This window comes from Hemiscyllium ocellatum, chromosome 23, assembly GCF_020745735.1.
Source record: "Hemiscyllium ocellatum isolate sHemOce1 chromosome 23, sHemOce1.pat.X.cur, whole genome shotgun sequence".
Classification (NCBI taxonomy): Eukaryota; Metazoa; Chordata; class Chondrichthyes; order Orectolobiformes; family Hemiscylliidae; genus Hemiscyllium; species Hemiscyllium ocellatum.
In genome coordinates this window covers 16,204,456-16,226,987 of record NC_083423.1, presented here as the reverse complement: position 1 = coordinate 16,226,987, position 22,532 = coordinate 16,204,456, and the positions used below count along the sequence as shown (strand labels likewise).

The 22,532-nt window shown below is 40.0% G+C and overlaps 1 protein-coding gene across 1 annotated transcript in view; it reads right to left on the bottom strand.

Annotated features, from left to right (window-relative positions):
* lrguk (leucine-rich repeats and guanylate kinase domain containing) overlaps positions 1–22,532 on the bottom strand; it is a 128,434-nt gene that overhangs the window by 51,718 nt on the left and 54,184 nt on the right. The window contains exon 11 of the mRNA XM_060842526.1: positions 11,917–12,036. Coding sequence (XP_060698509.1) covers positions 11,917–12,036 — 120 coding nt within the window. The remainder of the gene's footprint in view (positions 1–11,916; positions 12,037–22,532) is intronic.

Sequence of the window (22,532 nt, the reverse complement as noted above, 5' to 3'; positions counted from 1 at the left end):
GGACGAATGCTCTGCCCCAGAAGACTGTGGAGGCCAAGTCTCTGGATACTTTCAAGAAAGAGTTGGATAGAGCCCTTAAGGATAGTGGAATCAGGGGTTATGGGGATAAGGCATGAACAAGATACTGATTGAGGATGATCCGTCATTATCATAATGAATGGTAGTGCTGGCTCAAAGGGCAGAATGACCTGCTCCTGCACCTATTGTCTATTGTCTATTGAATAAATTAAACTGCATTTATTTCAATGCAAGGGGCCTAATAGGGAAGGCAGATGAACTCCGGGCATGGTTAGGAACATGGGACTGGGATATCATAGCAATTACAGAAACATGGCTCAGGGATGGGCAGGACTGACAGCTTAATGTTCCAGGATACAAATGCTACAAGAAGGACAGAAAGGGAGGCAAGAGAGGAGGGGGAGTAGCTTTTTTGATAAGGGATAGCATTACAGCTGTGCTGAGGGAGGATATTCCTGGAAATACATCCAGGGAAGTTATTTGGGTGGAACTGAGAAATAAGAAAGAGATGATCACCTTATTGGGATTGTATTATATTCCTCCAAATAGTCAGAGGGAAATTGAGAAACAAACTTGTAAGGGGATCTCAGCTATCTGTAAGAATAATATGGTAGGGGATTTTAACTTTCCAAACACAGACTGGGACTGCCATAGTGTGAAGGGTTTAGATAGAGAGGAATTTGTTAAGTGTCTACAAGAAAATGTTCTGATTCAGTATGAGGATGTACCTACCAAAGAAGGTGCAAAACTTGACCTATACTTGAGAAATAAGGCAGGGCAGGTGACTGAGGTGTCAGTGGGGGAGCACTTTGAGGCCAGCGACCATAATTCAATTAGATTTAAAATAGTGATGAAAAAGATAGAAGAGATCTAAAAGTTGAAGTTCTAAATTGGAAGAAGGCTAATTTTGACAGTATTAGGCAAGAACTTTCAAAAGCTGATTGGGGACAGATGTTTGCAGGTAAAGGGATGGCTGGAAAATGGGAAGCCACCGGAAATGAGATAACAAGCATCCAGAGAAAATATATTCCTGTTAAGGTGAAAGGAAAAGCTGGTAGGCAGGATGACTAAAGAAATTGAGGGTTTGGTTAAGAAAAAGAAGGAAGCATATAAAAGGTATAGACAGGATAGATCGAGTGAATCCTTAGAAGAGTACAAAGGCCGTAGAAGCATACTTAAGAGGAAAATCAGGAGGGCAAAAAGAGGACCTCAGAATTAAGGAGAATCCAAAGGACATTTACAAATATATTAATGACAAAAGAGTAACTAGGGAGAGAAAAGGGAGAATAGGGCCCCTCAAAGATCAGAAAGGCAGCCTCTGTGTGGAACCGCAGAAAATACGGGAGATACTAAACGAGTATTTTGCATCAGTATTTACGGTGGAAAAGAATATGGAAGATATAGCATGTAGGGAAATAGATGGTGATATATTGCAAAATGTCCAGATTACAGAGTTCCTCCATAAATGTGGATAAATCCCCAGGACCTGATCGGGTGTACCCTAGAATTCTGTGGGAAGCTAGAGAAGTGATTGCTGGGTGTCTTGCTGAGATATTTGTATCATCAATAGTCACAGGTGAGGTGCCGGAAGACTGAAGATTGGCTAACGTGGTGCCACTGTTTAAGAAGGGTGGTAAGGACAAGCCGGGGAACTATAGACCAGCGAGCCTGACCTCAGTGGTGGGCAAATTGTTGGAGGGAATCCTGAGGGACAGGATGTACATGTATTTGGAAAGGCAAGGACTGATTAGGGATAGTCAACATGGCTTTGTGCGTGGGAAATCATGTCTCACAAACTTGATTGAGTTTTTTGAAGAAGTAGCAAAGAGGATTGATGAGGGCAGAGCAGTAGATGTGATCTATATGGATTTCAATATTTGCATTTGACAAGGTTCCCCATGGGAGACTGGTTAGCGAGGTTAGATCTCACGGAATATTGGGAGAACTAGCCATTTGGATACAGAACTGTCTCAAAGTTAGAAGACAGAGGGTGGTGGTGGAGGGTTGTTTTTCAGACTAGAGGCCTGTGACCAGTGGAGTGCCACAAAGATTGGTGCTGGGTCCTCTACTTTTCGTCATTTACATAAATGATTTGGATGCAAGCATAAGTGGTACAGTTAATAAGTGTGCAGATGACACCAGAATTGGAGGTATAGTGAAGAGCAAAGAAGGTTACACAGATTACAACAGGATCTTGACCAGATAGGCCACCGAGCTGAGAAGTGACAGATGGAGTTTAATTCAGATAAATGCGAGGTGCTGCATTTTGGGAACGCAAATCTTAGCAGGACTTATACACTTAATGGTAAGGTCCTAAGGAGTGTTGCTGAACAAAGAGACCTTGGAGTGCAGCTTCTTAGCTTCTTGAAAATAGAGTCACAGGTAGATAGGATAGTGAAGAAGGCATTTGGTATGTTTTCTTTTATTGGTCAGAGTATTGAGTACAGGAATTGGGAGGTCATGTTGCAAGTGTACAGGACATTGGTTAGGCCACTGTTGGAATACTGTGTGTACTTCTGGTCGTCTTCCTATCGGAAAGATATTGTGAAACTAGAAAGGGTTCAGAAAAGATTTACAAGGATGTTGCCAGGATTGGAGGATTTGAGCTATAGGGAGAGGATGAACAGGCTGGGGCTGTTTTCCTTGTAGCATTGGACACTGACGGGTGACCTTATAGAGGTTTACAAAATTATGAGGGGCATGGATAGGATAAATAGACTTCCCTGGGATCGGAAAGTCCAGAACTAGAGGGCATAGGTTTCGGTTGATAGGGGAAAGATATAGAAGAGACCTAAGGGGCAACGTTTTTATACAGAGGGTGGTACATGTATGGAATGAGCTGCCAGAAGAAGCGGTGGAGGCTGGTACAATTGCAACATTTAAGAGTCATTTGGATGGGAATATGAATAGGAAGGGTTTGTAGGTACATGGGTCGGTGCTGGCAGGTGGTACGAGATTGGGTTGAAACATCTGGTCGGCATGGACGGGTTGGACCGAAGGGTCTGTTTCCATGCTGCACATCTCTATGACTCTATGTATAGATTCATTAATATGTAAACCCCAACTGAAGTCATATTCCCAATGTAACTTTAAGGTTTATTTAAAAAGAGGTGACATCTCTGCTCAGACAATGCATTAATGGTGTAAGGTTAGAGTCTGTCTGCATTCTGATTTTGAGTCAGACTTGTTCTATTTCCAAAGTAGGAATTTATAAAATGTCACATAGATTGAATGCCTGCTTTTTTAACAAAATAGAATGTATCTGCAAATACAATTCTGCAAATGCAAAAATTCACCCTATAGACTTATCTGTGTGTGTGCACGCATGTGAGGGAGAGAGAGAGTTTGTGTGTGGGGGGCGGAGGGGGAGTGGAGAGAGTGGGAGTGTGTGCATGTGGGTGTTTATGTGAAAGTGTGTGTGTGGATGCTTGGTAGAGTGTGTGCATAAGTGAGATGGAGTACAAGCCTGTGAGAGGGTGTGCGCACGGGTGAGTGTGTGTGGGATGTGTGTGTGTGTGTGTGTCTGAGAGACAGCATGTATATGAGAGAGGGTCTCTGTGAGCATGTAAGAGTGTATGTGTATGTGTGCTTGTATGTCAATGCATGTGTGAGAATATATACTGTAGTGGGGTCACCTGCAGTGAGACATGAACCCAAGGTCCCGGTTAAGGCAACCCTCAGGGGTAAAGAAATTGGCTATTATTCTCTGCTCGGACACTCTACGTTGTTGTGTATCCAGAAGTCTGCCTTGGAGGACGGTCACCAGGCCGAATACCTCTGACTGTTGAAATGTTCCCCGATTGGGAGGGATCATCCCTGTCTGGCAATTGTTACGCAGTGTCCATTCATCTGTTGTTGTAGCATCTGCTTGGTCTTGCCAATGTACCATGTCTCCTTGACTGCAGCATACAAGATAGACAACGTTGGCCGAGTCACATGAGTACCTGTCGCATACATGCTTGGTGGTGACCCCACATGTTATTGTAGTTTTTATATCAACACTCTGACATGGCTTGCTGTAGTTGCGTTCGATGTTGTCCTGAAGGCTGGGCAGTTTGCTGCGAACAATGGTCTGTTTAAGATTTTGCAGTTGTTTAAAGATGAGAAGTGGAAGCATAAGGAAGGTCTTGACAAGGTGCTCATCCTCACCAATAATGTGTTGCAGGCTGCAAAGAACATGGCATAGTTCTTTCGCTCCCAGGAAGTACTGGACAATGAAAGGTACCCTATCGGTCACATCCCATGTCTGTCTTCTGAGGAGGTCATAATGGTTTCTCACTGTAGCACATCGCAACTGGTGATTGATGAGTTGAGCACCGTATCCTGTTCTTATGAGGGTGTCCTTCAGCACCTTAAGGTGCTCGTCGTGTTCCTCCTCATCTGAACAGATCCTATGTATGTGTAGGGCTTGTCCGTAGGGGATGGCTGTTTTAATATATTTAGGGTGGAAGCTAGAGAAGTGCAGCATCATGAGGTTATCAGTGGGTTTGCAGTAGAGTGAGGTGCCGAGGTGCCCATCCTTGTTGAAGATGCGTGTGTCCCAGAATGATACAGATACTAAAGAGTCTGTCTCAAGATTGGAATACAGACAGACTCTAACCTCACACCGTTAATGCATTGTCTAAATAGAGATGTCACCTTTCTTTTATAAAACCTTAAGCTATCTCAGGAATGTGACTTGAAAGAAGTTCTAGGATTTACATATTAATGCATCAATACCTGAAACCCATTCTAAAAGATGAAAGACTTAACAGCAATCTAGATTTGTCCAATATATCATATCAGTTGCATGACATTATGATCTTTTGCCATAAATTCTGACCCACTAGTCACCAAATGAAGGAGCAGTGCTCCAAAAGCTAGTACTTACAAGTAAACCTGTTGGACAATAACCGAGTGTCCTGCGATTTTTAATCTTTCTTACATGCCTTTTATATCTCTTGATTTCTTTTCTGTCCCACATCTGGATTACTGGTAGGGGTGACACAGTTAAAAATCACATAACACCAGATTATAGTCCAACGGGTTTATTCGGAATACTTGCTTTCAGAACGCTACTCCTTCATCAGGTAACTAGGGGGACACTGAACATAACTCCCATCAGGGTCTTTCTTTCTTTTTGGTTCCTGCGCAGATTCTATGTTCTGACCTTATAACTGCTTCTTACTATAGATTTAATTTCATTTATTCCAAGCAAGGCAATTTTGTCCCCTCTGCAAATTTGCCTGTCCTTTCGATCGGATGCATATCCATGGATATTTGGTTCCCAGCCCTCATCCCCTTGCAATCACATCTTTGTGATGGCCATAACATTGTACCCACTAATTTCAAATGTGCTACAAATGTCCATCATTTTGTATACCGCATGCATTTAATTACAATATCTTCCTAACTGCAGAAATTCATTTAGAATTCTTAGACACAAAAATTGACTGGATGGTAGGAGATAGACGGTGGTGGTGGAGGGTTGTTTTTCTGAGTGGAGGCTTGTGACCAGCAGTGTTCTACAGGGATCAGTGCTGGGTTCATTGTTGTTTATCATTTACTTAAATGATTTGGATGAAAATCTATGAGGCATGGTTATTAAGTTTGCAGATGATACCAAAGTTGATGGTATAGTGGACAGTGAAGAAGCTTATCTAAGATTACATAGGGATTTTGATCTACTGTGCCAATGGGCTGAGGAATAGCATATGGAATTTAATTTGGATAAATGTGTGGCATTGCATTTTCATAAGGCAAAAAAGGGTAGAACTTATACAGTTAATGGTAGGGCCCTGAAAAGTGTTGCAGAGCAGGGAGACCTAGGGGTTCAGGTGTATATTTCTTTGAAAATTGTACTAAGGGTAGACAGAGTAGTTGAGAAGACATTTAATAAGCTTGCTTTCATTGCTTAGACCATTGAGTATACGAGTTGGGACATCATGTTGAGGTTGTGCAGCTGTTGGGAAGACCACTTGTGGAGTACTGTGTTCAGTTCTGGTTGCCCTGCTATCAGAAGGATATTATTAAACTGGAGAGGGTTCAAAGAGATTTACAAGGATTCTGCCTGGACTGGAGGGTTTGAATTATAAGGAGAGGGTCGTAGGCTGGGACTTTATTCACTGGAGTGTTGGAGTTTGAGTGGGTGATCTTTTGCTGATTTATAAAATTATGAAGGGCATAATAAGGTGAATAGCAAAGGTCTTTTCATTAGGAGTTCAAAACTAGAGGGCATATTTTTAAGGTAAGAGGAGAAAGATTTTAAAACGTACCTGAGCAGCAACATTTTCACACAGAGGGTGGTTTGTATGTGGAATGAACTGCCAGAGGAAGTGGTAGATGCAAGTACAGTTACAATGTTTAAAAGACACCTATATAAGTACATGGATAAGAAAGGTTTAGAGGGGTATGGGCCAAATGGAGGCAATTGGGACTATTTTAATTTGGGAAACTTAATTGGCATGGATGAGTTGGATCAAAGGGTTTTTTCCATGCTGATACAATTGGCAAGTAAAAAGTGAGGTCTGCAGATGCTGGAGATCAGAGCTGAAAATGTGTTGCTGGTTAAAGCGCAGCAGGTCAGGCAGCATCCAAGGAACAGGGAAATTCAACGTTTCGGGCATAAGCCCTTCCTGATGAAGGGCTTTTGCCCGAAACATCGAATTTCCTGTTCCTTGGATGCTGCCTGACCTGCTGCGCTTTAACCAGCAACACATTTTCAGCTCTGATACAATTGGCAATCCGTCGTGGACAAGGATGAGTCTTTTCCATTCTCAGGGTGAGTCCGAAGATTGTTGTACAAACTGATACAATGTCCACAGGGTCTGTTACACATGGGGCAGAAGGGGCAGCAGATTCCATGTTCTACAACATCACCTCCCAAACTCATGACCATTACCATCTGGAAAGACAGCATAGCAGATACATTGGAACACCATCATCAGCAAGTTCCATCTTGACTTGGAAAATATCATCATCCCCATAATATCACTGGATAAAAATTCTAGAACTCCCTCCCTAAAGGTACTGTGGATCTGCCTACAACAAAAAGGATGGCAGTGGCTGAAGAAGGCAGCTCATTATCACCTTTTTAAGGGTAACTAAGAATGAGCAAAAAATACTGGGCTAGCCAGCAATGCCCACATCTATGATCAAGTTTTTACAAAAGCTCATTTGATCATAAAACTGCATGGTATAGGAGCAGAATAAGGCCCCTTCACCTATTGAGTCCACTCAGTCATTCAATGAGATCATGCTGATCTGATAATACTCAACTCCATATTCCTGCCTTCTCCTCAAAACCCTTGATTTTCTTACTGATTAAAAATATGTCTATCTCAGCCTTGAATATATGCAAGGACGTGTTGACCATATGTTGACAATGTGCAGTGAGCAGGGTGAATTTCTGGCTGATGTGCAGTAAAGGGCAATTCTGGACTGCCAATTGGAGTACAGCCAGGGTTCCAAGATGGTATGCGTCAGAGATGCCAGAGTTTTTGATAATATCGTGGTCAGTTCAGAAGAGTGGTAGAATTAGGCTAGCATCAGATAAGAGGGTCGTCACAGGTGCATGTAAAATAGTTAATGAGGTGAATTGGTGATAACAAGATAAGTAAACTGTGAGGCCACATAAAAAGAATCCCTCCATGAAACTCGATGGAAATGACACTGCCAAAACATGGTAAGAATCAGCTCAGTTAAACCAAAGAATTGAACCATAAAATGAAATTACCATCAAGAAAACACGGTAAGATATAAAATGACAATTGTCACAGTACATCCTAAATAATTAGTGCTGATCAAAACTTAACAGTAAAATGATACAGATAAAAATTCACCTAGTTATCCGCTATAATTGTCCATACCATTAGCTAATAGCTAAATTAATTTCAGTGCTTTCATTTTCTGTTGACTCCATATTTCATTCCATCTGCAAAAAATGTTATAAACTTGCAGAACCATCTGTTCATCATCATAATATTTGATGTAATGACAGGTTCAACAATAAAGATAATTTACTGTACCTGACTTTGCTTAGCTGAAATTTCTGTGTGTCAATAGTGGGCTTTCAGTATAAACTGGCTAGAGGGTGAAAACATTTATTTGATATTAGCGAGTTTTGAGAAGATTTGTAGCTCAGGTTGAGGTTCTGGATATAGGTTTGCTCACTGAGCTGGAAGGTTTGTTTTCAGACATTTCGTCACCATAGTAGGTAACATCATCAGTGAGCCTCTGGATGAAGCATATGGCCCACTTTTTAATTATGTGTTTAGATTTCCTTGGGTCAGTGATTTCATTTCCTGTGGTGATGTCATTTCCTGTGGTGATGTCATTTATTGTTATTTTTCTCAGGGGGTGATAAATAGGATCCAAGTCAATGTGTTTGTTAACATGGCATTCCAACCAGAATTCTATCAACAATCACATTGACTTGGATCCCATTTACCACCCCTTGAGAAAAAGAACAGGAAATGGCATCACCATTGGAAATCACATCACCACAGGAAATGACATCACCAACCCAAGGAAACCTAAATACATAAATAAAAAGCAGGCCATACCACCAGTGCTTCATCTGGAGCTCAGCGGTGATGTTACCTAGTATAGTGACGAAACGTATGAAAATGAACGTTCCAGCTCAGCGAGCAAACCTACATCCATTTATTTGATATATTTTAGTTTATTGTCTTGCTATTCGAATGCTTTCTCTTTCTGCAGTGCGATGCTGCAAATACATTTGCTCAATTATGTTTTTCATAAATAGATCAGAAAATATTTAACATTTTAATCTTTGACCTCTCGATTGTTAACCACTCGCCAAGAATGTAGCATTGCAAAATTCATCCGTTTTCTTCTTTTCCATTGTAACATGCCCAAGGTGCCTGCAACTGCAGATACGTAACAAGCAAAAACTTTAAAATTGTAACATTTTTAGTGAACTTATTCGCCATTTACTTTTTGGTTCTCTGTGCAGCACACATTCAATAACTGAAAGAGTGAGAATCCATTTCAAAATATATGTACCTAACCTAATGTGAGAAGTATGAAAAAAAGCAGCTAGACTGACCAACTCCTCAATTCTGTTTTAATTAATTGCTGGTCTATAGATATGACTGTCAAGTTGGCATTTCTTGCCCATTACTACTTGTCCAGAATCACCCTGTAAAACTATTTCAGTAGCATTTTTTCTTACAGCCTGTGGCTTACTGTAGCAAATGTTTATTGCCTAACCAGAATATCTCTGTGTTCTTTTGCAATTGAGTAGCCATTTCTGAAGACAGATAAGAGTCACTACTTTGGTGTAGGATTGTCACCTGCTAAAGGTAGTGGATTACCTTCACTGAAAGAAATTTATAAACCAGTGAGTTTTAATTATAGGCTGGCAAGCGTTAGATGGCACTCTTTTAGAAGCATGGAGGGATTAGATGGGTGGCACAGTGGCTCAGTGGTTAGCGCTGCTGCCTCACAGCTCCAGGACCTGGGGTCGGTTCTAATCTCGGGTGACTGTCTGTGTGGAGTTTGTACATTTTCCCCGTGTCTGTGTAAGTTTTCCCGTGTGCTCCAGTGTCCTCCCACGGTCCAAAGATGTGCAATTTAGGTGGATTGGCCAAGCTAAATTGCCCATAGTGTCCCGGGATGTGTAGGTTAAGTGGACTAACCATGGGATATGCAGAATTACAGGGAGAGGGTAGAGGGGTTGAGTCTGGATGGGATGCTCTTCAATCTAGGTTCGATGGGCTGAATGGCCTGTTTCCACATTGTAGGGATGCTATGATTCTAAAGACAAGGAAGGAGGTGTCAGAAAATATTCTTTTCAGAATATTCAATTGGCACAGAAAAAAATGGTCCAGTCAATATGAATTCTTTTGTTCGGAGAAATAAGACTTTTTTTATATAGTTCACATGTGCAGGTTACATTATCAATAGCATAATTTCTTTTCAGTTACATACTATATCACTTTACATAGATGCCACATTGAGTCAGTTCAGGCTAATAATTTATTGTAGTCTTTGTCTGAATTCCTATTAGCCATACACCGGGACATAGGATATTCAATTTGAAAAGGAATTGGAAGCAAAAATGTTCTCTCTATTACCCTGACCCTCTCTCCCACATTTGCCCTGCTTAAACTTATTAAAAATGCCAAAAAGCAGACATGAACTATTAGAGTATTACATTATTGGAGCTTTTGTGCTTGTTAACTGCTAACTTTAATCACTATTCACTTGATTTTCTGGAGAGAGATGACAGCCATTTTATAGAAGACTTACATCTGTATTCACAATAGATGGTAATGGTATTGATGTAACAATGAAATTACTTGGATTCTTATTCCATAATACTTCTCAAAGAAATAGAACACAATGTTAATGCATCAACTACAACGTTTATCTGTTCATAAATGGGTTCATTTGGGCTGCCTATAAAATGTTTTCTTCCCCAGTGCCTAATCTAATCAGATATCTGCATAATTATAATATTGAGTTATCTTACAGTAGAAAAGCAAGTACGTGAAGTGGTGGTTTTATTGAATCAATAGACTTTTCCTGGACAAATTCCAATTTAGCCTTCTGTACAATTCATGCATCTACACAATTCATATGCTAATCGGTTCACTCTTACTTGCATAATGCATATTACCATTGTTTAAAATGTCAATATTGTTATCAAATGAAAGCAAATGAAATTGTCAATTTAACTGTGACTTTACCTGGCATTCATACTGGTGTGCTATTAAACTACATAAAATGTTCAGCACAGAAACAATCTATTTGGCCTAACTGGTCATAGGAACATAGAAACAGGAGCAGGTCATCAGTCCCTCGAACATGTTTCACCATTCAGTGAAAGTATGGTTGATCTGTGGCCTATCTCGTCTGGCCCATATCCCTTAAGACCTTTGTTTAATAAGTTTTTATTCATCCAAAATTCAAAATTAACAATTGACTTAGCATCAACTGCAATTTACGGAGGAGAAGTATGTAGAAGTACTTCCTAACATCTCTCCTGAATGGACTGGCTCTAACTGTTAGGCTATGCCCCAAAGGACTCCACCCACTACTCTTTATCTAATCCTATCAACACATCTTCCATTCAATTTCCTTTGCGTTTATCTAGTTTCTCCTTAAATTCATGTATGCTATGAGCTCTAAATGACAGGAAACTAATCCCTAGTGGGTTTCTTCCATGAAACTAACAGATGTAAGGCATATTAATTTGCATTTTTATATTGGGTCAGATCTTGTATAATAGTTAGGTGCCAACTCTGTTCCAATGTTAACCTAGCTCAGTGTAAGACCTTTATAGCCTACAAGACATAAGGTTGAAGGATCAAGCCTGTTCCGGCACTTCAGGACATAAATCAGGCTAATGCAATACTGCAATACTGAAGCAGTACTGCAGTATTGGCAGTTAAATGATACGTTAAACTGTGTCCCCTAGTTAACACACAACTCATTTTTTTGTGGTATATGGACCTCAATCATAAGGCCAGCATTTATTGCCCATCCCTAATATAAATCCAATTTTTTTTCTTTCTAGACATATTTAGGGAACAGGGTAATGTATTGACATTTTGGAATGGTCAAATTATCTCATATCAAGGCATTTTATAATTGTATGAAGAAGTACTCTTCAGGAAGAGATAGAAAAGTAACTACATGGATGGAGGTGAAGAGGGAAAAGAGACTGAGAACTCAATTACACACTATCATTTATACTTTTCATTTTCAAACTCTTTCAAATACTGGTCAGAACCATTCATGTTCTACCCTCACAGCAATGGAAAGATCAATACAGGACTCCCAATTAAATTAAAGGCTGTTGTGTCACAGATTCCTTCTTTTTGCTTTTAAAGATCATATAATTAATGATTTCATGCAGTGCAAAATGACAAATACTATCATCGTACTTACCAATATCCAAAATAGTTGCTGAATTCTTGGCAAAGCATGTGAGCAAGTTCTCGTTTTCCACTGGCCTGGGGCCCCACCAGAACGAGCATGGGATATGGAATATCAAAGTTAGGCAAGGTGCTGCAAAAAAAGCACATACATGTAAAAGGGTCTCAAAAAATTTATTTCATAAGTTTTGAAACAAGTGAAGAAGCTGGTGCTTAAGAGAATCAACCATTTTGTTTTTTGAAAGAAACATGTCAACACCTCTCAGGTGGGTGCAAAACAATCTCAAAGCAATATTTTGAAGAAAAGCAGGGGAAACCTCTCATGTTAAACTCAGGTTTATCTCTCAATAAATATCATTAAAACGGTTTATCAGATTTAAAAAAAACAAAAGAACTGCGGATGCTGGAAATCTGAAACAAAAACATAAATTGCTGTAAAATCTCACCAGGTCTGGCAGCATCGACTGAGATAAATCAGAGTTAACGTTTTGGGTCCAATTTTGAAGAAGGTCACATGGATCCGAAATGTTAATTGATTTCTCTCCACAGATGCTGCCTGACCTGCTGAAATTTTCCAGCAATTTTAGTTGATTTTTATCTCCTTGCTATTTGTAGGATCTTGTTCAGTCAAAGATGGTTGCAGCATTTTGTTCATAACACAGTAGCTACATTTCAAAACTACTTAATCGATGATTAATAGATTGGACATCCTAAGATTATGAAAATGCCATATAAATGTAAGTTTATTTCCTACTTTCTTAACAAGTAAATACAATGCTGGGTATCAACACATTTCTTTGCAATTCATGTCTTTTTTTAATTTGTTCATCCAACTGTGGCTTGTCTGACTAAAAATGTTATCCTAAAGCTGCCAACTCCCAGTACAAGGAATCTGCCTCAACAGTGACAAAACCAAAGTAATATATACTGTAAATACCTGCTTTATTTTTACTCAAGTTATCCTGCTTGTTAGTCTGAGACAACCAAGCAAATTTATATATTGCATATATTTGTTCATGATGCTGCCTTGGTCAGCATTTATTGCCCATCCCTAATTGTTCTGGAGAAAGTGGTGATGAACAGTTTTCTTGAACGTTTTAAAAGTATTCGTTCAAAGGACGTGGGCTTTTTTTGGGTGCACCAGCATTTATTGCTTGTTCTGAACAGGAGGATGTGATGAGCTGCATTCTTGAATAACTGCAGTCCAATTGATGTAGGTACACCCACAATGCTGGGGAAGCATTCTAAAATTTTCACCCAGGGATGGTGAAGCAAAGGTGATATATTTCTAAGTGAAATGGTGAGTATTTGGACAGAAACTTGCAAGTACATTCTGGACTTGTCCCACCTGAAGGTAGCGATCATGGATTGGTAGGTGCTATCTAAGGAGCCTCAGTGAATTTCTGCACTGCATACTGTAGATGGTACACACTGTTACCTCTTATATCAGCAGTGGTAGGGATGAATGTTTGCAGGTGTAGTGCCAATCAAGCAGGCGGCTTTTTCCTGAATGGTGTCAAGGTTCTTGTTTACTTGTAGTTTAGCTGCACTCATCCAGACAAATGGGGAGAATTCCATCACATCCCTGACATGATAGATAGTGGACAGGTTTTAGAGGAGATGAGTTTTTCATTGCAGGATTCCTAGCCACTGACCTGCTAATGTAACCCCAATGTTTGCATGACTACTCCAGTTCACAGTCTGGTCAGTCATAACTGTAGTATGTGGATTATAGGGTATGTCAAGGGTGATGGTTAGATTCTCTCTTACTGCTGATTGTCATTGCCCGAGACTTGGTTGGCACAAGTATTACTTGCCACTTGTCAGACCGAGTCCAGATATTGTCCAAGTATTGCTGCATTTGGACATGGACTCAATCAGTATCTGAGGAGACACAAATGGTATTGTTGTGCCTGGCACACAGTGTGTTTAAATTCTTATATTCAGTAAAAGAACTGTGAGTCGACTCTTAATAATGATATACAATAATACTTGTTTATTTGGCACAATTAATGTTAGAACAATAAAGAATACTATAAACTAACGATAAATATGACACACTATCTTATGCTTTAACTTGACTTTTGATGATTGTATACCACCACATGAGAACTTGGCCAGGCTCCATGTGGTGATGTCGTCTGGTCTTCTCCTGAGGGTCTCTGGGGTGTCTTCTCTTTTGGTGGTTATTCTCTCATTGAGCGAGGTTTTGCAGTGATTCTTATACTCTAAAGTCTTAAGTATCTTCCAATGGATCGATCGGGTTTGATCACCCTAATCGATTGGACGCAACCAAGCATTTATATGGTGATGGCAGGGTAGCCTTAAGGTGTCTATTACGGTAGGTGCTGGGTACATATAGCCTCTCCAAATAAGGGTGCGGGGCATCTCTGCACCTGGCAAATGACCCAATGCTTCTGATTGTCCAGAAGGCAACATTCCATTGTCCCATTCAAGTCCAACTTCAAGTGTGTATTTCAGTGGCTGCAGTTATCAGGTTTGTTTGCAAACTGTCAGCAGCTGCAACCTGTCTGAGTTCTGCATGATGCTTATTAACATTATGTTAGTAAAGCCAGCTTTCCATTCCCAGCATACTTTACTTAATGGCCCTTTATCGAAGTTCATCATAAATCAATTATTTTGGGCGGTCTGTCTGGCCACAGAACTGTACATTATGTAGTCATTTGCAAACATCCCCACTCCTGACCCAATGATGGAAGGAAGCACATTAACAAAGTAACTGAAGTTGATTTGGCTTGCACCCCCAGTACTGTTAGACGGTAAGCTCTAGGATTCTGGCTCTGTGACAGTGAACTATTTATAACTAAGATGGTGCATGAATTGAAAGGGAACTTTTTCCAATGTATCTGCTGTCCTGGTCATTCTTGGCGGAAGAGGTCAGAGATTTGAAACATGCCATTAAGGGAGCTTTGCTGGCTGGTAGCATTGGAACTTACAGGTGGCACACACTGCTGCCAGTGAGCACTGGTGTTAGATGGGAGTGCCAATCAAGCCTGCTGCTTTGACCTGGATGGTTTCAAGCTTCTTGAGTGGTATTGGAGGTGCACTCATCCAGGCAAGTGAAAACTGTTCCATCATTCTCCTGACTCATGTCTGGTTGATGAAAGATAGTCTTTGGAGAATCAGAACATTAATTACTTAGTACAAAATTCCCAATCTCTGACCTGTTCTTATTCACACACTTATATGGTGGGTCCAGTTCAGTTTTTTTTTCAATATGAACCCAGGATGTTGAAAATGGGGAATTCAGTGATAGTAATGCCATTGAATGTCAAGATGCAATGGTTGGATTTTCTCTTGTTAGAGATGGTTATCACCTAGCCCTTGTGATTTTTAATTTTTTCACGGCCAGCATTTGTTGCCCATCCCTAATTGTCTCTGAATGAAGTGGCTTGCTGAGCTATTCCAGAATTCAGAATCAACTGCATTACTGTGAATCTAGAGTCACAAGTGGGCCAGACAACACAGGTAGGGCAGATTTTTTTCCCAACAGGGCATTAGTGAAGCAGATGACCTTTTACAACAATTGATGGTCATTTCATGGTCACCATTAATAGAATTACCTTACATTCCAGATTAATTAAAATTCCAGCTACTATGGTGTGATTTGAACGAGTGTACTCAGAGCATTAGTGTGGGTTTCCAAATCACCTACTTGGTGACTTAACCAATATGCCATCAATTCCCTGGCACTTGTGAAGATTATTTGTCACTTGTCAAACTCAGATGCGTCCAGGTCTTTGTGAATTTGGATAAGGACTACTTCAGTATCTGAATATTGAATATTGTGCAATCATGAGCAAACATTCCAACTTCTGACCTTATGATTGAGGGAAGGTCATTGGTGAAGAAGCCCAGGACACTACCCTGAGGAATTCTTGCAGTGTTGTATATGGCTAAGATTATTGATTTACAACAACCAGAACCAACTTGCTTTGTGCTAGGTAAGCTTCAAACAGTGCAGGGTTTCCACCAATTCACATTAATTCAATTTTTACTAAGGCTCTTTACTGATGCCACACCCACTCAACTCCTGTTTTGACTTGACAGCAGCCACCATAAAATCCCCTCTTGAATTCAGTTGCTTGGACCACGGCTACAATGAAGTCAGAAGCCTAATGGCCCTGGCAGAATGCAAAACTGAGCATCATTGAGCAGGCTGTCATTGAGTAAGTTTCACTTGAAATCACTGTCAATACCACTTTCCATCATTTTGCTGATAATTGTGAGTTGACTGATGGGGTGGTAATTAATTTTGTTGTATTTGTCTTTTTTTTTCATAGCAAGGAGATGCCTGGGCCAATTTCCACGTTGCACAGCAAATGCTAGTATTGTAAGTGTACTAGAACAACTTGGTCAAGCATGCAACAAGTTCCAGAACACAAATATTCACTACTATTGCCAGAATGCAGTCAGATCTAAGCTTTGCACCTTACCAAATGTAGTCAGGATCCATAGCCTTTGCAGTAAGTAGTGTCTTCAGCCATTTTCGATATTACACAGCATGAATCAAATTGCTAAAAACTGCCATCTTTTAGGTAGAAACAGAATTGAATCATCAACTCAGCACTTTGGCTGTTGATGGATGCAAAAAGCTTTCACCTTGTCTTTTGCATTGATATGCTGAGCTCCTCCATCATTGCGATTTGGGATACTTGCAGAAACACCTCCTCTGTTGACTTGTTTTATTATCTACCACCATTCACAATTGGATTTGGTAAGGCTGCAGGGCTTAGATCTCATCCATCGGATGTTGGATCACTTAATTCTGTTTATCACATGCTGCTTAGCATGTAAGCAATCCTGTGTTGTTGCTTCATGAGGTTGGTAGCTCACTTATAGGTACGTGTAGCGTTGCTTCTGGCATGCCATCCTGCACTACTCATTGAACCAGGATTGGTTCCCTGGCTTTGTGCCAATGGTGTATGTGCTGGGCCAGGAGGTTACAGATTAAGTACAACTCTGCTGCTGATGGTCCACAGCATCTCATGGATGCCCAGGAATGAGTTTCTAGATCTGTCCTAATTCTATCCTATTCAGCATGGTAGTAGTGTGGAATAACACGATGGAGGATATTGTCAACGTTGAAAGTGTTAAACAAGGTTTAACAGTTTCAGTGCAAAATATAGTTCAGTAAGCAGAAAAGAGCAGAACAGAAGATCAGTATCTAGTCAGGATAAGGAATGAAACTAGGGCAAACAGCCAGGCCAGGAAACAAGGACACAACCTATGTTGGACAATCAGCAGAGAAAACAGTAGGTCTTGAATGGATAAGAACAATGCCTAATGTATGTATTGTGGTAAATAGATAAACCTCATCTGCTTAGTATGCAGTTATAAAATGATCAAATTAAAATTGAGTAGAATCCTGAAATACAGTTCTTACATTTACTAAAATTCCATTACTATGGTGTTAAAATGTTTTATCTACAGTACATAAAGATTTGAGGGACTTCTGTCCTGGGAGATGGGAAATGGGTTAAAACATGTGCTAAGTGCCAGCTGCTACTTCTGATGGAATTAAAGAGTGCCTGCCCAGTTTGCTTGTATAATTAAGATACATTAGTCCTTTTGTGTTTTACATTAGTAAGTTTTAGTAAAAATACTAGATCTATATGCTCTAAATAAGTTAGAAATTGTACCTGTTCTTAATGAAAGAATAAAAGATGTGAACCTTATTACTGCAGCTGGGTTGTGAGATTTGCTGGTGTGGGTTTCATTCATTCATGCAATTTCACTTAAGTAATGTTTTGACAGTTATTTTTTAAAAGGGACAATGGTCTAATTAAAAGGTATTTAACAAGTACATACTAATTGGGGAAAATGTTTGGTCTTCTGCAATCTATTTAGGTCCGTAGGTAAGGGCTGATTAATATTATCATTTTTCCACGGTTTTGAGTAAGTCATGGAGATATGATGGCAGGGGAGGTAATGTTCTGAATAGGTAAGTGGTCTTTGATACTCATTCAGAGGCTAGTAAGTCTTGCTTGTAGAAAAGACTGATCAGAACTAAAGATGTGAGAAAGCAGTAATGTTTGAAAGGATTATTTTAATTGGAAAAGGTTGTTTTAATTTGGTCTATCTTATGACAATGAAATATACTACAGAACCGGGGTTTTATGAATGAATGAATGAGACCGTGTTACAGTAAATAACGGGTTAGTAAAATGTTATGAATGAATGAATAGGAACCCAGTGAGCTGGTGAGTGAGTTAATAAAAATAACCGATAACACAATATCTCACAATGGCATTTCCAGACTTCTGTCTTAGATTGTATTAAGACTGCCTCTCCTAACATATACTTGAACAAATGATCATAACCTCTATGTGAGTCTCCTCTTTGATTTGTGATTTATCAAGTTGTGCCATAATAATGTGAAGGCCAAAATTTGTGTCCATAAAAATTGTACAGTGGTCACTGTATCACTGTTATCAATCTGTTATCTGTTACACATAGATTAGTGAGGATAAAATAAAGTAGTTTTTTTTCCCTCTTATTGGCCCCCTCCACCTCCTGCAACAGGTCCAGTCTAGCAACTGTGTCCTTTAGAAAACTTAGGCAATTTTCAGCAAAATTAAGCTTATTTTCTGCAATGGGTGATTCGATGAGAATGACTATCATCAAGCTGCTGTTTGCCTAATTGTGGCATAGCTCTCTCCCAAATTTAGCAAAAGCCATCCGATGTTCTTAAGGAGGATTTTGTAAGTTGGCAGGACTTGTATGTTGTTATCGTTTCTGGTGCCTTGCTCAATGGCAGATTGTCAGTCTGGTTTAATTTCTTTTTTCAGGCTTAGATAAGGCTAAGTTAAAAATCACACAACACCAGGTTATAGTCCAACAGATTTATTTGGAGGCACTAGCTTTCGAAGCGCTGCTTCCTCATCAGGTGGTTGTGGAGCAGAATCGCATGGCACAGAATTTATAGCAACAGGATTGCAGTGTCATGGAATGTAATATTAAACAAACTCAACTAGAGTCTTCATCCTTTAGACTGATCATGTTAATTTTGGTTCCTTCATATGTAAATCCCAGAACTTTTTTAAAGTTACATTCTCAAGATAGTTTTTAACAACAGGTACCATCTCAGCTCAGATAATACATTGAAGGTGTTAAAGTCTGTCTGTGTCCTAATATTAGGTCAGACTGATTGTATTTCTTAAGAGGGATTTACAGAATTTTACATGGATTTCTGCAATTTTTGAGCAAAATAAAATGTAATTCTGCAAGTACAAATGCACTCAATATCACCATTCTAAACAGCTGAATTTCAGAGATGAGATGAGATGAGAGCGACTGTCCCTAACATCAAGGCTACATTTGACCTAATGTGGCATCAAGAAGCCCGAGCAAAACTGGAGTCAATGGGAATCAGGGGGAAATGTCTCAGCTAATTGAGGTCACACCTGGCATGTAAGATGATGGTTGTGGTTGTCAGAGGTCAGTCATCTCAGCTCCAGAACATTTCTACAAGACTCCCTCAGGGTAGTGTCCTTGGTCCAACCACCTTCAGCTGCTCCATCAAGGGGTCAGGAGTGGGAATGTTCACCAATGATTGTATAATGTTATGCAGTATTTGAAACTCCTCAGATACTGAAGCAGTCTATGCCCAAATGAAGGACAATATCCAGACCTGGGCAAACATATGGTAAGTAACATTCATGCCACACAAATGCCAGGCAATGTCCATTTCCAATGAGAGACAATCTAATCACTGCCATTGATATTTAATGGCATTACCACCACTGAATTCCTCAGTTTCAATATACTGGGGGTTACTATTGAACATAAACTCACCATAACCAACCACAAAGTAGTGTGGCCTCAACAGTAGGACAGAGGCTAGGAATACTGCAGCAGGTATCTCACTTCCTGAGTCCCCAAAGCCTGTCCACTATCTACAAGGCACAAGTCAGGAGTGTGATGGAATAGTTCCCACGTGCCTGTATGGCTGAAGCTCCAACAACACTCAAGAAGGTTGACACCATCCAGGCCTAAGCAGCCCACTTGATTGGCACCACATCCATAAATATTCATTCCACTGATATTCAGTAGCAGCAATGTGTACCAACTACAAGATGTACTGTAGAAATTCACCAAACCTCTCTAGACAACTCCTCCAAACCCTCAATCACTCACCGTCATGACTTGAAAATATATTCCTTCAGTGTCGTAGGATCAAAATCTTGGAATTCCCTCCTTAGTGGCAATGTGAGTCTACCTAACCACATGGAATGCAGCAGCTCAAGAAGCTCACCAGATACCTTAAAATAGAGATGCTCTCAAAAAATTGCGTAAGATTCCACGACAAATTGACCAGAGCAGCTGGGGCCATCAAAGTGTAAAGGGAATGAATTTAGCAGAGTTTGTGGTTATTTTATAGCAAGGTAGCAGCACAGGGAGCCAGCTCTGAAAATCCTTTGACCTTGTGCCAGGAGATTGCCCCTTGACTTGGCTTTTGCAACACCAAGCAAACTTCACACATGAATGAAAATAACACATAAGTGGGACTTGGTCTCAATGGTTGCCCATTATGGTAACACATCCTAAGAAATATATTCAGAGGCAGAACAGAATTGGGGAGCTGTCCCATTGGGACGTTTTGCTACTTTCCTGGCTTCAATCTACCCCCACTTCTACACTAGCACCCATCTTACAATCTCATACATCACCAGCCTCCAAGAACCCGGGAAGATTCAGGTCTTAGACTGCTTTAAGCGAACCTGGTTCAATAGTTCAGAAAAGTTTATTCCATGCAGTACCTTTATGTTATTCTTTTATTCACTCTGAGTTTTTCAACTCACGTATCAAAGGTGAAAAATAACAGAACCCACTCCTCTCATACCGCTCAACTCTGACTCTGTGCAAGTTACTATTCTTTCTTCTTCTTCACCACATTTCTACAGTTCTGTAAACTTTGCATTAATATGACACATTCAGAGTCATTCAAACTATATTTTCTACAGGAAACTGGGTGATCAAGTGCTTCACAAGTTTTTTTTTATATCTTGAATTGGAATCCACTGTTTTCCACATGATAGCAAATGTCCTAAACAAAGTGAATGTTGAAAATTTTAGTTCAATTTCTAATAGGCAGAAGGAAGATGATGAGTCTCATGAGTTGCACAGGCATAAAACCTATTCAATAACAAGCATAGCAATGCACTGGAAACTTTTGAAAAGCTCGGAATTGAGAGATTTAGAACAAAAATATTGATTGCTGCAATTAGGTTTTTCTTAAATGAATGCTAAAACAAAATCTGGATTCTTCTGCTGGCACATTTATTTAACTGCCTGATCTAGCATTGCCATCTTGAGTATCTCAAGTAAATATGCTATGGGGCCAGAGAAATAGGTCAATTATCTATGCTGAGAAACTCAAGCTGGTTTAAAGTAAAGTTAATTATCTGGTATTTCCCAGATTCAGTTTTAAACATATATTCATGAAGAGCAGCAGTTCATATCAAAATTATGTAGTTTTGGAAAATTAAAGAAATGCAGCCATTTAAGAGATAAATATTTTGTAACATCAGCTCTGCTCAAAGATGTTGCTTGTGAATTTCACTATCAATGTGAAAATCTGATGCTGTCAACATGAAAGTTTATCACTGTCAACTGAAGCTGCAGCCAAAGAGCAATGTCAGTGGGCCAGCACCCTACATTCTTCTCCTCAATGTTTGTAAGCCAAGCACTGTTGTACACATCCCATAAGATTCAGTTGTTGAACTAAACAACAGGTGAGTCATAGAGTACAGTGGTAAGAGGTAGGGAGGGGGCACCAAATGAGGAGCTCTTGTACTGGGTAAATGTTGAAATGTGGAAATACTTGATCGGGGAGGTAGTAGCCTAGTGACATTATGGTCAGACCGCTAATCCAGAGATCTAGGTAAAGTTCTGGGACATAGGTTTGAATCTAATCTTAGTAGGTGGTGGAATTAAGAATATAGTGATGACTGTGAATCCATTGTTGATTGTTGAAAAAACCCATCTGGTTCACTAATGCCTCTTAGGGAAGGAAACTCTCATCCTTACCCAGCCTGGTCTTTTTATGACTCCAGATCCACAGCAATGTTGATTGATTTAATTATTGTCATGTGTACTGAAGTACAGTGAAAAGCTTTGTTTACAAGCAGTACAGGAAAAAGTGGGGACTGCAGATGCTGGAGATCAAAGTCGAGAGTGTGGTGTTGGAAAAGCACAGCAGGTCAGGCAGCATTCAAGGAGCAGGAGAATCAACGTTTTGGGCATAAACCCTTCATCAGGAATGAGGCTTGTGACCTGCTGATGACCAAAACTAGACACAGGATTCCACAAGGTGCCTCACCAATGTTCTGTACAACCTCAACATGACTTCCCATATTCAAAGCCTCTCATTCCTAATGAAGGGCCTATGCCCGGAATGTCGATTCTCCTGTTCCTTGGATGCTACCTGACCTGCTATGCTTTTCCAGCACCACACTCTTACAAGCACTACAGGTAGATCATAGTAAGCAATGATGTACAGAACAGGAGGCATATTGGTAACATTGCACAGGCCATAAAAGAGAGATGAATGTTCACCAGATCAGGACTATTTGAGGCTAGATAGTCCATTCAATGGTCTTCTAT